General features: G+C 38.8%; 1 protein-coding gene across 1 annotated transcript in view; it reads left to right on the top strand.

The window, feature by feature from the left end:
• Positions 1-17,639, top strand: part of COL6A6 (collagen type VI alpha 6 chain) — a 118,631-nt gene that overhangs the window by 41,864 nt on the left and 59,128 nt on the right. The window contains exons 20-22 of the mRNA XM_007087379.2: positions 7,540-7,575; positions 9,144-9,206; positions 10,817-10,879. Coding sequence (XP_007087441.2) covers positions 7,540-7,575; positions 9,144-9,206; positions 10,817-10,879 — 162 coding nt within the window. The remainder of the gene's footprint in view (positions 1-7,539; positions 7,576-9,143; positions 9,207-10,816; positions 10,880-17,639) is intronic.

The raw sequence follows: 17,639 nt of genomic DNA, 5'->3' as shown, positions 1-17,639 counted from the left end.
CTCCTGAGAAATATGGCCCCGTCTTGGGTTATAGATTCAGCAATGTCATTCAGGAATAAAATTAGGACTTCCAACTAAAGATAGCAAAGTCAAGGTGGGTTTTTTTACTATTCCGTTTTGTGCAACTTACCAAAAACAGCACAACTTAAAAAGAGATTAACAAAGAATGACCACAACTTCAAGCCACACGTGATGGCAAATATTGGCCAATTCTTTTTAAGTCTAGATCCTAATGAGGGGAGGCTTTGCAAAGCTGATAAGCTGAAGCAGGGATCAGGTTTCTCTGAAAGTAGCTTCCAGGTTTTGAGAAGATTAAGGAATATACATAGAAGCAGTGTAGCAGAGGAGGCAGAAATCATGGGAAACTGAAGCATATCTCATTTTTATTTTTTTAATATGAAATTTATTGTAAAATTGGTTTCCATACAACACCCAGTGCTCATCCCAACGGGTGCCCTCCTCAGTACCCATCACCCAGTTTCCCCTCTCTCCCACCCCCCATCAACCCTCAGTGTGTTCTCAGCTTTTAATAGTAACATAAGCATATTTCATCTATAACCAGCAGTCTGGGCCATGGAGGCTATAAAGACTGAAGAAATGGTGACTATAACAATACGGAGAAGGTATGATTTGAGGGGTTTTATGTGAGCTCCATGAATCTCTTAAATGCCCACATTTGAAGGAAAAGGGTAGCCATGAGGTAGAAGAAATACTTCATGATGAGAAAGGGTTTGATTCGACATCCCTATATCAAAGCTACTGACCCAGGTTCAGCTACACCACATACAGGTGTTCAGTAAATAGGTGGCCCTTATCAAAAGTGATTAATAATCAAAAATATTAATGATCTTCATTATGAAATGATTATAAATTAAGACCTACGCATAGTAAGAAGAGGAAAATTACATGAGCAAAGGACAAACAAACCTCATTAGAAGAGGAACTATTCAAGGGAAAGGTAGAACACCTCTGGAAAATAGTTCTCTAAAGTCTGAAAAAAACTAAGGCAATATGATTACTCTAAAAAAGCCTAAAGAACTGACAGGATGATGGAAAGTGAAGAAAGTAAGCTGCTAGTGTTTGGGGAGCAATGAAAGTCTAAGATAGGTTATAAGCAACAAACAAATTAGAATAAATAAGATTGAATACAGTTGGGCATATGGTAATCAGGAAGCCACAGAAGCTGTGATAGAGGTAGACAGCGGAGAGCCAACAGTGAGGAGTAATATAATTTGTATTACTAAGTTAAACAGATGAATGTAAAAAATATTCAGAAGTATAATAAAAAGAATTTTTTTGTAAAACGGCTCAAATATGGAGGTATTTGAAAGGCATACTCTGACTCAGAAAAAAAAAATGGATACAAAAACAGGAACACTGAGCTACATCTTAGTGAAATTGCCAAACTGCTTATGTAAAGAAAGAATCAGGAGAATTTCCAAGCAGGAAAAATAGAAAACTCAGTTTGTCTTCAGCCTTCTTCACAACATTTGGGGCCAAGAGGGAGAGCAGTAGAATAGCTATAGAGTTCTTTTTTTTTTTTTTTTTTCCAACACTTATTCATTTTTGAGAGACAGAGTGTGAGTGGGGGAGGGGAAAAGAGAGAGAGAGAGACAGACACAGAATCTGAAGCAGGCTCCAGGCTCTGAGCTGTCAGCACAGAGCCCAACGCAGGGTTCGAACTCAGACTGTGAGATCATGGCCTGAGCTGAAGTTGGACGCTTAACCAACTGAGCCACCCAGGTGTCCCATAGAATAGCTACAGAGTTCTGAAGGAAATCCAGGGGTCCAAGATTTTTATGCCCACCCAAGTTGGCCTGTGAACATACAAGTAATTAACATGATAAAGCCTTTAAAACTACAAGTAGCATAGCCCCCATTTATTTTGTTTTTCTATTAAATTCAAGTAAAATTAAATGTAAGATTTTAATTCTAGAATAGCATAAATACCATGATCCCTCTTTAATCAAAAGTACTACTATTTAGAACTCTGTAAATGCATAAAAAGATGTAAGGAGGGGCAACTGGCTCAATCATTTAAGTGTCCAACTTCAGCTCAGGTCATGATCTCATGGTTCATGGTGTGAGCCCCATGTCAGGCTCTGTGCTGACAGCTCGGAGCCTGGAGCCGGCTTCGGATTCTGTGTCTCCCTCTCTTTCTGCCCCTCTCCTGCTCGCGATCTGACTCTGTCTCTCAAAAACGAATAAACATTAAAAAAAAATTTTTTTTAAGATGTAAGCAATCATGATTACCAAATGTTAATAATAGTCATATCTAGATGGAGGATTTGGGATGACTTAAATTTTTATTCTTTTTTTCCGCATTTGAATATTTACATATCTGTATGTATCATTTTTGTAACAGTAAAGTCATTTATCATCCTTTCAGAAGGAAGAAAAATCTATACCACTGACTGAAGAATTCTAAAATGTAGGTAGATAGCAAGCATTGAGGACTTCTCAGTGCAACAGGATTCTGCTGAACTGAGAAGTGATTGGAGGATGGTCAGGGGTAGAGTGTGGCATGCTGGGAAATAACAGCACTTGACCAAATCTGGCCTTGATTCATGTGACAAACATTTACTGAACACCTACAACGTACCAACAACTCCACTAACCACTAGAGCAACAAAATCAAATAAGACATAATCCTTGCTCTCAAGGAACCTAGAATCATGTTATGGATTCTATAGATGGTGTCTCAACCTACTGTTGACATTGGACCAGACGATTCTTTGTTGTGGCAGCTATTTTGTGCACTGTAGGATGTTTAGTATTATCCCTGGCCACTAGGTGCCCGTAGGACCCCTAACTTGTGACAGTGAAGACCGTCTCCAGACATTGCCAAATGTTCCCAGAGAAGGGGGTTTGCTAAATCCCCATGTTGCGGTTTGAAACCACTATTGTAGAGAGGGACAGACCTGCAGGGGTGATAAGCTGTAACTGGTGCTCTGCCAGCAGTCTGTAACGGATTGGATTGGGGTAGGGGTCCGGAGTAGGATCAGGGCCAGAAAGCCACAGTGCTGGGGGCAGGGAGGCAGGAATGGGAGACTGGCTCTTTCTGAGCCCAGATCTACTGAGAATTAGAACAGATTCTTGTGCCATGGATAATAAGAAGCAACTGTAGCCTCAGACTAAAACATGGCCTTCAGTCCTATTCCATCTAGAGCGCTGTTACGCTTTGCCCTTTTCATTTCTCTTGGCACTTCTGTAGAGGCAGCTTGAAGTGCCCCCAGGCAGTCATTCATCATTGTGAATGAGTGTTTGCCACTAATGTTCAGTATTAATGTGATATTTCGCCATTAAAAATGCCCTGATTTTTTTCCCTGGGGATTGTGTCTCAAATCAGTCCATATCTATCAGAGAAAGTGGGCTCGGCTAAACTACCAAAGCCAGGCTAGGTGGGACCAACAAGACTGAGTATCCTGTTCTGGGTCTTCTTACTCCCAGGATGTCTTTGGGGATATTTTCTTTCTTGCTGTGTTCATTCACTTTTCCTTTCACAGGTAAGTTCGGCTGTCTGGATGTGTTACTACATAACGGCAAGCCCATGGGCCAACATTAAGACATTTTGGGATTTAATCTTCCCCATTTAAAACATTAAAAATTTTAAAGCAAAATTGTGGAATTACCTCCCCTATTTCCTTGTTTTCTTTTTTTAAAAAAATTTTTTAATATAAAATTTATTGTCCAGTTGGTTTCCATGTAACACCCAGTGCTCATCACCCATCCTCCCCTCCCTCCCATCCCCCATCAACCCTCAGTTTATTCTCAGTTTTCAAGAGTCTCTTAGCGTTTGGCTCTCTCCCTCTCTAACTTTTTTTTTTCCTTCCCCTCCCCCATGGTCTTCTGTTAAGTTTCTCAGGATCCACATAAGAGTGAAAACATATGGTGTCTTTCTCTGTATGACTTATTTCACTTAGCATCACACTCGCCAGTTCCATCCACGTTGCTACAAAGGGCCATATTTCGTTCTTTCTCATTGCCCTGTAGTACTCCATTGTGTATATAAACCACAACTTCTTTATCCATTCATCAGGTGATGGGCATTTAGGCTCTTTCCATAATTTGGCTATTGTTGAGAGTGCTGCTATAAACATTGGGGTTACAAGTGCCCCTATGCATCAGTACTCCTGTATCCCTTGGGTAAATTCCTAGCAGTGCTATTGCTGGGTCATAGGGTAGGTCTATTTTTAATTTTCTGAGGAACCTCCACACTGCTTTCCAGAGCGGCTGCACCAATTTGCATTCCCACCAACAGTGCAAGAGGGTTCCCGTTTCTCCACATCCTCTCCATCATCTACAGTCTCCTGATTTGTTCATTTTGGCCACTCTGACTGGTGTGAGGTGGTATCTGAGTGTGGTTTTGATTTGTATTTCCCTGATGAGGAGTGACATTGAGCATCTTTTCATGTGCCTGTTGGCCATCCGGATGTCTTCTTTAGAGAAGTGTCTATTCATGTTTTCTGCCCATTTCTTCACTGGATTATTTGTGTTTGTTTATTTTTGAGAGAGACAGAGAGTACAAGTGGGAGAGGGGCAGAGAAAGAGGGAGGGAGGGAGGGAGGGATACACAGAACTGGAAGCAGGATCCAGGCTCTGAGCTATCAGCACAGAGCCCGACGTGGGGCTCAAACTGACGAACCGTGAGATCATGACCTGAGCTGAAGTCGGATGCTCACCCATCTGAGCCACCCAGGTGCCCCCCCCCTTTTTTTTTCAGTCTCTCACACCTACCCAACGCATCTCAAACCCATGACTTCCATTTAAAGTCTAAATCCCAGGGGTGCCTGGGTGGCCCAGTCAGTTAGGCGTCCGACTTCACCCCAGGTCATAATCTCGCGGTTGGTTGGTTCGAGCCCCACGTAGGGCTCTGTGCTGACAGCTCAGAGCCTGGAGCCTGCTTTGGATTCCATGTCTCCCTCTCTCTCTGCCCCTCGCCTACTCGCATTCTATCTCTCTCTGTCTCTCAAGAATAAAATGTTAAAAATTTTTTAAATAAAGTTTAAATCCCAAATAGCCACTAATGAAAGTGCTAGATGATTACTTCTAGAGATGTTTCCATGATGTGCATGAATGGTAGATTAAAATCTTTATCCTCTGTCAGGCTTCTAAACTCCTGCCTAGGACCAGAAGTCATTTTTGCTTACTATTACTCACCCCAGTGCCTCTAAGGAGCAGGAGCTCAATGTTGAGATGACTAATTTTAATCAAGCTCTTTCAAAGTTGAACCTTAAAGACACAGACACCAAATGTTTATTGATGTTATTTCAAACACTGTGACCATGGACCAGAGAAAAATTTTTGGATGTAAAGTACTGTTTCATATCCCTTAAATCATATAGGATGCTCTTTATTTTGACTGAATGTAGGTTCAAGTTGTGCCTGCCACACCCAGATCTATCCACTTATAGCCCAAATCTTGCCATGTACATTTCCTGCTTTAAGAGAGCCAGTAGTTTCTGCTAAATGGAGTATGAACCCTTCAGTTAAGTAACCCTACTACTCCCCTCTCTTCTGACACCTTTGTCCTAGAAATGCCACCATTAAATACACTTCCTATTTTCCTGCCTCTACTTCATTACTTAGAAAGTAATACCCTTTACTAGAAAGAGTTGTTTCATTTTCTTCTGTGAAACTCCTATACCTTCTGTGAAACTCAGATCAAAAATATCTTCTAGGGCACGTGGCTGGCTTAGTCAGTAGAGCATGTGACTCTTTAATATTAGGGTCATGAATTTAAGCCTCACATTAGTATAGAGATTACTTACATAAACTTAAAATCTTCTTCAGGGCGCCTGGGTGACTCATTTGGCTAAGCATCCAACTTTGGCTCAGGTCATGATCTCGCAGTCTGAGTTAGAGCCCCGGGTTGAACTCTGTGCTGACAGCTCAGAGCCTGGAGCCTGCTTTGGATTCTGTGTCTCCCTTTCTCTCTGCCCCTCCCCCACTCGTACACTGTCTCTCTCTCTCTCTCCAAAATAAACATTAAGAAATTTTTAATTACAAAAAAATCTTGTAGGAATATTTTCCTAATCTGATAAACTGGATATAATTGCTTTCTTCGAAACCCATATTTCCATCTTCTCCTTTCTTATGGCATTTGCCATACTATACATTGTAAATATTGTAATATTTATGTCTTCACCCCCCCCCCCAAATCCAAAGTATGAGCATCCTCTGAGGTCACAAACTGTGTGTGTGTGTGTGTGTGTGTAATCTTTATGGTTCCCATTCAATATGCTTTGTGGGTAGTAGATGATTGGTAGATATTTTTATGAATGAGACTGAAGTGCATTAAACCAGATCAGATAAACTCTTGTACTAAAGGAGTGGAGAGAACTTCTTTTCCTCCTGATGGAGAGGATTTAGACTCTCCTCTCAACATGACTCATTAGAGTTTTAAAGAAATGGGTCTCCATTTCTCCAGATATACACAGTCTGTTTCCTAGATAACAATAGAAGTTAACTGAAGTGTGATTGGAAGAATTTAAAGTCTGGCCTCACACTGAATTTTGATCTGAATCTCTCAAGTTTCCATCAAGAAAATGTTGTCTGATATTTACTGAATTTTGCAAATCTTGGTGTCAATTTTGCTGTAACTTTGAGAGATCATAAGTTAGACAATAAAATGTCTCTGTGTGATTTACAGATCTATAATATGTTGATCTGAAATATACCCAGACCCTAATCTTATATATGAGAGTATTAGGAAAATTTCACTTGATTGTGTAGCACTATTATTTTAATTTCATTAGCATACTGAATTGAGAATTTTTGAATGCTTGGGATGATTCTTTAATTTTTAACAGGTAAGCATATTGTTTGGCTTTTTTGGGTAAAGGGGTATAAAATTAGTCTGGCTATCTTTAGATTCTGAAACTATAAAGTTCATGGAGTCAATTCTCCCAGCTTTTTCTCTGGCTTCCTGCCTTTTGGCTACTACACTCTTGATTTTTGGGTTGTTAGTACTTTGGAAAAGTGAAAAGAAATTAAATTTGAATCAATCAATTTTGGAGCTTGTGACCAGTTCTAGTAGTAGTTTAGGGGAGGGCAGATTATTGACTACAATCTGTTCTAAGTATGTACAGATTTCAGTTGTCTATTATTTTTTATTACCTATTGCCCTAGGATAAGAATTCAAAGTTGGCAGGATGCCTGGGTGGCTCAGTCTGTTGAGTGTCTGACTCTTGATTTCGGCTCAGGTCATGATCCCAGGGTCATGGGATCGAGTCCTGTGTCGGGCTCCACACTGAGCATGGAGCCTGCTTAATACTGTCTCTCTCTCTGCCCGTTTCCCCCACTGCTCCCATGTGCATGCTCTCACTCTCTCTCTCAAAAAAAAAAAAAAATTAAAAATGAAATTCAGAGTTGGCAACATTTTACTGTCATGGTGCAGTGGATAATTAAATGTTTTAAGCAATATGTGAGAACTTAAAAAAAAATGCCTTAGCGTGTTCATTACTAATTTAAATTAAATATAGAAAGCATTTTTTTTTTTTTCAGAGTTAATGGTATCTACCTTTTGTCCTACTTTAGGGAGCTCATGGCCGAAGGGGACATACAGGCCCACAGGTACAGTGATTTTTTTTTTTCTTAACTCCAAATGATAAGGGTTCTGTGTCCAGTCAAGGAGTAATAAAGGCTCTGGGAAATCTCTTTCAAGACTAAAGTTCTTTCACTTTTTGATGATACCGGTTTTGGAATAAAATACTAGAAAACTTTTAGGCTACAATTTCAAAAACTCAAATCTTAAGATGAAAATTTGACCATTCTAATCAAAGATTGTAAAAATCAATGATAAGACACTAGTTGGGCCAATTACTGTTAAATTTAACTTTGTTCAGGTATCAAGTACAAACTAGTAACTCAGTTGAGTAATCTTTCCTTTAGATTTTTGTTCGGTTGACTCTGGAATCTTACAATTTATATAAACCCTTTTTAAAATGAGAGTACTGTGAAACTCTAATACAAATTGGACATTCTGAGTGTTTTGTTCAAAACACTTGACCATACCAAATATCATATCCTATCTTCTTTATACGTGTTAGTGATGTATTATACATGTCATCTATAAGATTTATGAAAAATAAATTATGACTTGGAATTTATAAAATTCAAGAAAAACACATTCTCAGGTTGAAAATACAATGAGGATAAACAATAAATCCACTCTCGGTCACATCATGGTAAAACTCTGGAATGCTAAAGAAAACATCTTAAACACTACCAGAGAGAAAAGGCATTTTATCCAAGGGTAACAAATTATATTGCAGCAGACTTGTATTCAGCAATAAAATATTCAAGAAAGCAAAGTAATATTTTACAGGTGCAGAAGAAAAATAGCTGTTAATCTAGAATTCCATACCTAGCTAAACTATGAATAAATATATAGACGTTTTCAGATGAAGACTAAGAGAGTTTACCATCCACAAACATCACTCCATTCCACACACACATTTCAAGGTTAGACTTCAACAAAAAGGAGAGCAAAACCAGAATAATGGCATGAAAAGAATGAAATGAAGCTGGGGAAAGTGTTGAGAAATTTCCTCTTTCTGAGATCTAGGAAAAAGCATTAATTAGCAGGGGACCTCTAACCACATGTCATTGTGTAACAATTGAGGCATAAATTTAGGCTATTTCAATAGTTGACTAAATTAAGCCTTTTAATCCTTTTTTTTTTTTTTTTTTTTGGAACTCTTATCTTTGGCAGAGTTCAAGAGCAATGTGAAGATAATGCTTAACTTTGATTCATAGATATTTAATCTATTTGAATATAAATATAATGTTGTAAGATTTCCAGAGACTTATTAAGAAAATGTGAAGTAAATTGTGAGTTTTTTCAGGCCAAACGCCCAAGTTAGATATATTGGAAATGTTACAGAAAAAAAAGGAGTATGTAAGTGTGCATATGTATAAAGACTGAAAGCAAATGTACCAACATAGTAGCCTTGGTTATCTCTGCTTTATAAGATTATAGAAAAATTTTATTTCTTTATTTGTATTCTCCCTTATTTTTCATATTTTTTCCAAAGATCCTGCACTGTATTGTGATTGAAAATATACAATGTTGTACATGAAGAAAGAAGACAAAATTCTCAGGAAACAGTGTTAACAGGTTGATTTCTCTCTCACCACAGGGGAAAACAGGCATCCCAGGCCTAGATGGACTTGAAGGCTCATGGGGACTTAAGGGCCCTCAGGTACATATCAGTACTAAACAGAATGTGACAACATGAAGAATCTGGAGATTTGATGGAATTCATCAAACCTCTTTGCAGAATTACAGATGCTTAAAGTGTTTTCAAAGTAATAAAGTAAGGAAGTGACACAGTCTTGACTTGACCAGCATTTAGTCTCCTTTATTTTGTGCCTCAAGAGGTGAAAGGAGAATGAACATGCTGGATAGGGTCCCTGTGCAATAACTCCAAGCTAGCTGGGATGTTCTAGGGAGACCTTAAGCCAAAGAAAATGTTGAGCCTCAAACTGGGAATTTTGGTCCATGTAGCACAGTAAGAGCTCAGTGTTACATATTTGGACGCCTGTGTTGTAGAAAAGTTGGCTCTACTCTAGGAAAGAATTGTTCCAAATACAGCTGAAGTCTTCAGGGTGTTCTATAGCATGGCACTCAGCCTGTCTTTCTTGTTCACTTCCCCCAGAGAGCTGCCTCCAGCACTTTTTCTTTTCTGAGGAAGAGCCCATGGTTGGCTCTTACACTGATCACATGAGGGAAAAGGAAGCATGTGCCAAAATGTAGCCTGAAATAATACTGAAAAGGGAAAGGAAGTCCTAGAAAATGCTGAGATGAAAGAAAAGAGGTCAGAGTATAGAAAGTTAGAACGTATTTTTTCTCAAACTTGGCTTTGAAATCTTGAGAAATAATTTTGCTGTTTGGCAAATGCAGAGCAAGCAATGGTTCTATAATTTTTCAAGGTTTTAATCCACATAGTTTTAAAAAATTAACAATTGTATGTTGGCACCATGGTGCATGAAAGTTGGGCAAAATGTCCTTAGACATCAGATGAAAAATTTTGTCCACATTTTTACCAAGACTTGAGAGCGGTAAACAATCTGCCCCCTTGGACCTCTATCTCTTTTGAGCTTGATTGCTTTTTTCTGTTTTTCTTGCCAACTGAGGAAAGTTCACTTGTCTTATCTTGAAGTGAGAAATATTTGCCACTGGGGTTGTGGGGAAGCATTTCAATAGATTGGCTGGCTTTATTTCATGCTAAACAAGTAATAAAACAACATCCCTTCTTCTACTCTTTCTTCATAACAAAATTTAAAAGGAGATGGAAAAGCCAAACACAGCATGAAGGTTTATCTGCCTAATGTATGGAAGCCATGATTAACAGGCAATATAATATTTTACAAGTAGAAAGATCCAAATTTCACCTTACCACATGCTGTATCTTACGACCAGTCTTCAGTGTGATTATTGAATTGAAATTTATTTTAATGTTTCATTGTCAGATTACATAATTAAGGATTATTTTCTTTATCACATAAGAAATATATGCATTTGGAGTCTAAAGACGCTTAGGATAATCAGAAAGCAATACTGAAATATTCAACCGTTGAGTATTTATTCAGTTGACTGTAAATGCCCAACTGCCGAAATTGCAGATTGGACCCTTGTATACATGGACAGAGGGGACACTTACAGATCAAGACAGAGCCAAGGGCATGGGTAGAGTTCTCTTTCCAGTTTCTGTCCACATGACTGACTTATCATGTCCATATTTAATACTCAAGTTATTATTCAAGTGTTCTCTTTTAGAAAACAAATAATGCTTTAATTCTCTATATGTAGGGTCCCAGAGGAGAGACTGGTATGAAAGGAGAAAAAGGAGGTCTGGGAATTAAAGGTCCTCAGGTATGTAATGAGAGAAAGGGACTACACCTGGCTTTGATCTTGGCTTTAATGTGGCTGTCCTTGCAGTGTCTTTTCTTCAGAAGGAGCTATTCATTGCCTGTGAACCAGCAAAGGTTTGACTTCCGCGTTCAGTGTGGTGGCCACATCGCATTGCGTTCCCTACCTTGCCGGATGGGCTGTCATTCTGTCAGACCCAGAGGTGGAGATGGCTTCTAGCCCTCTTTGCCTCAGCAGCTCAGCGGTTACTTTGAGGTTAAGAATTCCTCCTCAGTAGAAATGGGGTCATGCCACTCCTCTGATCTCAATCGTTAGGGGCTTCCCATTGCATCCAGGATACAACCTACTTCAGTGATCCTCAACCTAGACTCACGTCCTAATCTCCTGGGAAGATTATAAAACACTCCACCACCTGGAACCCTCTTCACATCATTTAAATCAGAATCTCTGGAGGTAAGGACAGGGTACCGGTAACTTTGAATTCTCCCCAGGTGATTCTAACAGACACACCCTGTGATGGGACTGACTTTCCCACATCACTTCTCCAACTTCAAAGTGCCTAAGAATCACCTGGACAACTTTTTAAACTGCAGATACAGATCGGAAGGTCTGGGGTGGGGCCCGAGATTCTACACTTCCAATGAACTCCCAGGTGATACCAATGCTGCTGGTTCCCAGACCACACTTTGAGTAGAAAGGCCCTACCTGATCTGGCCATTGCCTAACTGCTATTATAGTATATATGTGTTTAGCTTGTTGTCTCCTCTTGTAGACTTTAATCTCTCTGAGGGCCAGAAATTTGTCTTGCGTATATCCCAGAGCCTAAAACAACAGGGCTGCCACACAGTAGAGCTCAACATGTATTTATATAATGAATCAATTAGTAAATGAATGAATGAGACACAGTTGGGACTTGCACTTGGATAATGGGATAAAGGGAATGCGTTACTTTGTGTCCATTAGGCAATGGTCCAACACGTAAGTGGATGTGTTCATCATCAAAATAGTTAAGCTATTTGCATAAACCTATATCTCATGACACAGTATTTTAAAGCATATGAATAACTACTCGTGAGGATATTTGTTCCCAATTTTGATGAATGTGCTCCTTCAAACAGCATGAAAACTTTAAAATTTCATTGTAGGACTAAATTGATGAAAAGTATTTTGCATTCACATCCTTGAATCGTTAAAAACGCTGCCACCACCAATTGGGATTTAAAAAAAAAAAAGCAAATGCCAAGGGAAACGTATATCGGGTGATTATCTCACCTGTTTATATAAAATATTAAAATGTAGATGTGTTAAATCCAAAGAGCTTGGTAATTCCCTTCTCTACAATCCAAAATTGTATCCAAGTGGCTGTTACTCAAATAAGCTATTCCATTTGCCCTATAGTGTACTTCTCTGAGTGAGTCCCCTTTAATCTTGCTTTGGCAAGATTGATCATAGTTATAAATCATTCAACCTCTTGGCATTGCCATCATTAGTCAAAAGGCACCACTTCTCTCTACCTCTTCCATTTATCTGGCTAGAAATCATGGCTTGCTTTCTTTGCTTGCTTTTCTTGAAATACCCTTGTCAACACAGTGAAAGTGCTATTTCAAAGATGTGTAGAATTTTCTATATTCAGGACATGATGGATGAGACTTCAAAATTGTTGTTTCCAAAGGAAAACCACGGGAGACCAAACCAATCATATATACAAGAGAGTGTTATTCTTTATGGGCTCTATAAATCCACTGACACGGGCTTCATACAGCACACACGAACGAGCCATTTAGGTGGAATAACGGGAGTGTTTTTTAATTGCAGGCCTTAAGGCTTTTCTTAGGACATACATTTGGAAAAAAGGATGTGAGTTGTGTTGACAGTGTTCTGAAGACTTATTAATTCATGCAGTGTTGGGGAATTCTGCATAAATCAAAATGTGCTAATCCAACCAAGTATATGGCTATGATATGAAAGAAGTACAGTCTCTGGCATAAGAAAAAAGACATAACCTTGAAAAGAATGGCATTTTCTTTCATACCTTCCTTCTCGTCTGGTTTACCCTGGGGTACCACACTAACATAACCAATGCCTAGAGGAAGAAAGGAAAATCAGACACCAATCCTAATTCTAGTTAGTGTTGGAATTATTCTGTTTGTTTGTTTGTTTTTAGCCAAATCACTAATGTCAGGCAATACCCAGAAAAATTGGAATTATTCCATGTCAATTTGGGATATAAAGTAGAATTTCTGTTGTCATCTTTACCAAGCGTAGCATAGTGGTCAGGGGCACAGTGTCTGGAGCCAGGGTGCCTAAGTTTGATTGCCAGATTTGTACTTTCCTATCTATCTTTGTGGCTTTGGGTAATTTGTTTAACCTCTCTATGCCTCAATTCTCTCTGCTGCAGAATAAGGATAGTAATAGTATCTACTGCATCAGGTGGAAATTAAATGGTTTAATATACGTAGGTTCTCAGAACAGTGCCTGCGGTGTAGTAAGCACTATGTAAATGTTTAATACTACTGCATTGCATCAGTATTATCTAATTTAGCAGGGACATTTTATGCTCAAAGTATGCGAGGAGTCTCCAGTGTAAGAAAGGCCGTGGTAATACTAACACTAATAATCTGTACTGCAGTGATTGCATTTCATCATTCCGCATAATCTAGGTTCAATGATCCATCAACTACTCCTTTTCCTCAAATATTTACTGAGGGCTTCCTGTGTGCGCGTTCTGTAGTAAGATAAAAGTGCACGCTCCCAATCTCATAAAGGAGACCGATACAAACGAATAGTTGAGATGTGATGTACTAAATGCTAATGTAGAATTACACCTCAGGTAGAATGGTGGGACAAAGGATGGCTTTAGAGCAGAAGAGTGGTTTCGCTTTTGCAGGATAAGGAGGTGTTTTCCAGTGACCAAGGGAGAGGCAGGCATCTGGGAAAAGGAGCCAGAAAATCTAAAAAGAGATATCAAAGTGAGTTTGGGGAACGATAAATGATCCAGTATGGATGGAGTGTAGGAGGCTTGAAGGATTAGAAGTTGAGTTAGAGGCTATATCCTAGATTAGCACTGTCAAGATCAACACCTCAGGTGTCTCGGGTTTGTTCTTGCATTAGCCCACCAGCACGGGCTGGCCTCTTGTTTTTTGATTTTCTCAGAATTAGCTCATATCTGACTCTTAAAGATGCTGAGCATTTAGTCTCCTTGAGTAGTTTTTGCTCACCCTGATATTTACCGGTTGTCCTTGTAGGCAAGGTTTTGCCCCCAAGAAAATAATAAGTGACAGGATTCCTTTTAAGCATGAGAAGAGCCTGCATCTCTTGTCCCTGCCCAGCCACATCCCATCCAAAGTCGAGGTGTCCTTGGCACTGTAGCAGCCATTAATCCCCAAATCCTAGTGCTATCCTTTCTGATCAGATACTATCTAAGGACAATTTTTAAAACATTTAAACTCTAAACATCTCCTTTATATCATCACTTAACACCTGTATTAAGCAGTTGCGATTGCAGAAGACTCTGTCACAGAGTCTGAACACAAGCAAAAGACCCCCAGCCCAAGTCCCCATATTGCAGGGTAGATCTGGCCCCAGCCTCCTGCATCAAGTTTGGAGATTCACATTTTTAAAACTCCAATCTCAGCTGATGCATGAATAGTAGAGTTGGGGAATCCTGTCCCCAAACAGTCTTCAAAACAGCAGGCAGAGTAGCTAGGAGTTCAGAGTCAAAATCAAGTCCAGTTCCCATCTCACCCTCTTATTAACAGTGATCTGGGGTTAAATATATTGAGAATTTATTTTTTATCGGTAAACAAGTGTATCAATAATATGTATCTCACTGTGTTGTTGTAAGGATTGAGAAAGTCTGGATAGTGTAAACATATACCTCTTAGCACAGTGCTTTGCACAAAATACTCGATAAAAGGTTGCCATTGCCACAAAGCCGATGGAGATTTGATCTCTAGCTGGTGTCCTTTTCCTTTAAATGCCCTAAGCTTCTTTTTATATTCCATAGCTGCTCTTGGCCTCAAATCAAGGTAACTTTTTGGCTCTTTGATATCCTGGGGTTGCAGGGAATTTTTCACCTTTCCTTTAAAAACATGGTGCCCTATACAACCAGCAGTATTTGAATAGGTAACCTATCTGGATAACCATTCAATGAAGCTTGAGGCCTATTCAAGCAATCACAAATGCCAGTCTGGTATTTTGTGTGGTCCTGCATAGGAAACAGGATCAGGTTCTCTGATGTTCTGATGACCAGGCTCTGTCTGCATCCATCCATCCATCCCTCTGTCCCTCCATTTGCCCATCCATCCCATTTTGGAGGGCTTTCAAACAAGGTAATCTCTCACTGTGCTCGTGTGTGCTCAAAGTGACTACACATGAAGTAATCTCCCTGAAATTATTTCATCTCTTAGAGCTCATTATGTCTGAAGGAAGCACAGAAAGTGAACTCCTAGGCCAGACTTCCAATTTATGCCTTTGGTCAAGGATAATTGAAATCTTTTCACTTCCTCGTCCTGTGAAGTACACAAACATTTCATACGGAAAATGAAGTTAAACACATTATTTCATCCCTCTTGGGGGATTTTCCTGGAGAGGTGAATGGATAGATGAATGAATGGGTGGATTGAGAGGTTCTAAGTACTCTACTAAGTACCTAGGTACTGTACTAAGTACCTAGAGACAAAATTCCAGAGATATGAAGTCAATAGGGTATACTCCTTCAAGGAATGTACAGGCTAGTATCTAGTGGATGAGAGAAAGAAATGAATGAAGAACTACATACAGAGTAAAGGAATCTGTGAGACCCAGTGTAGCCAGGGGGTTCAGGTATTCTTGAAACAGTGATGCTAAAAATAAGATTTTCAGAACAGGGAGATTGTACCTCTCTCCAGATGGAAAAATGGACCAGCTAAGGGAAGAACTTGCACAAGTGCGGAGATATAAAACAAGAAGTATTTGGTGACTTCAGATGGTTTAAGCATAAACATACAGTGATTGAAGTAGTCACAGATGACAATGGAGACATGCAGTCCCAACATTTTGGGGGATTTTGTGTATTAATAAGTAAAGACCATAAACTTTATTCTGAGAGCTATTCAGAATTTCAGAAAAAGTGGCAGCATTAGCCTGACATTTTAAATCCAAAGGAAAAGTCATGAAGAATGGATTAGAGAGAGGCCAGGCTGCAGTCAGGGAATCCAGGAATTTAGACAGAATGCAGGAAGGCCTGAAGGTAGATGATAGCAATAGGAACAGAAGAGAGATGTATACAGAAAGGCATAGAATCTGTAGGACTTATACTTGATAGGTTTTGAGAGATAAGCTAAGGGAGGGGTCTATGATGATTCCTAGTTTCCACTTTGGGCTTCCTTAATAAAGAGAATGAACCCAAGTATGACTTGCAGTAAATCTAATTATCTTTGGTAATCAGTTCCAATAGACATTTTAACTTATGGGTTTGGCGTTTAGTTGAGTGGTCTGAACTGGAGATTCAAATATTTAGGGGTTATTTTGTAAAGTGATATGTGAATCTATGGGGGAATCACTCAGGAAGAGAGGATTAAATGAGAAAATAAGATCAGAGGAGCCTCAGGGCACATGGAGATTGAAGAGGCCAATGGAGTCTTTGAAGTTTGCTGAGAAGAGGCCAGAGAGGGACCAGGAAGGCCATGGTAACCAGTGTTACAGAACTTAATGGAAAAGTTTCAAAGAATACATGATCAAAATCAACTAAGGTAAGAACAGAAAAGAACAGAAAACATCCCGTGGATGTCACGGGAGCTAGCTCCATGAAGTGGTAGGACTGAGAAGGGAAAGGATTGACAGCTATGGAAAGTGAAATTGAGATTCTTCTTTTAGGATAAATAAGGGAGAGGGAGGAGAAAAAAACAAAGATTGTGGAAAGATTATTATCATCTTCCCTAGTAACCAATATACTATTTAACAGTCTTTCCTATTAGGAAATTTTTTATGTCCAACTTAGTACATCCTTAATTTTTTCAAGATAAAAAAGGTTAATGTCATAATTTTTTGTTTCTGAACAAAATTTGCTAAGTAGCATGCTTACTACACAGATATGGTTTATTTTTAAATTACAGTAACCATGGAAAAAAAAGAAATTTGAAAATGATTTCCATTCATTGGTGTTGGAATTATTACAAGTACCTATGTAAACATTTTAACTAAAAGAGATTTGTGTTGCCATATGTTTGGATATCCCAAAGGAAAAATTTGATCCCAAGTGTTAGTAACATGGGAAGGCAGTTGGGCTGTGTCTGAATTGGGATTTTTAAATGGTTAGTTCTAAAGCTATTCCAATAAAACATGCTTTCTAGAATGCTACAGAAACTTCTATTATATCAAACAGATTTTCCATATTGACATGTGGTATATTTATCCACCTGTTTAACTTTTGTTACGTTCTTCAATAAGATCTTAAAGATTTCTTATTATATGGGTCTTTATCTTTCTTGTTAAATTCTAAATATTTTAGTTTTTTTCTTCTAACGGTAAATGGGGATTTATGTACATTTGCTTTTCTAATTTATCAGTAGGGAAGGGAAAACTATTTCAGAACATTTATCCGGTACACCTGAACATATCTTGTTATTAATGCTAATTATTTGGGGGGAAGTTTCTTGAACTTTCTATTTGTACAAATTATATTAGTTGCAAATAAATATATGTTTACCTTTAAAAAAATGCTTTCTAGCAAAACAAAGAACCAGACAGAATACAGTTAAAGACAAATGTCATTTGGAATGCC

Source organism: Panthera tigris, chromosome C2 (genome assembly GCF_018350195.1).
Source record: "Panthera tigris isolate Pti1 chromosome C2, P.tigris_Pti1_mat1.1, whole genome shotgun sequence".
NCBI classification, from domain to species: Eukaryota; Metazoa; Chordata; class Mammalia; order Carnivora; family Felidae; genus Panthera; species Panthera tigris.
Note: the sequence above shows the minus strand (reverse complement) of the source record. Positions and strands in the feature narration are given on the sequence as shown.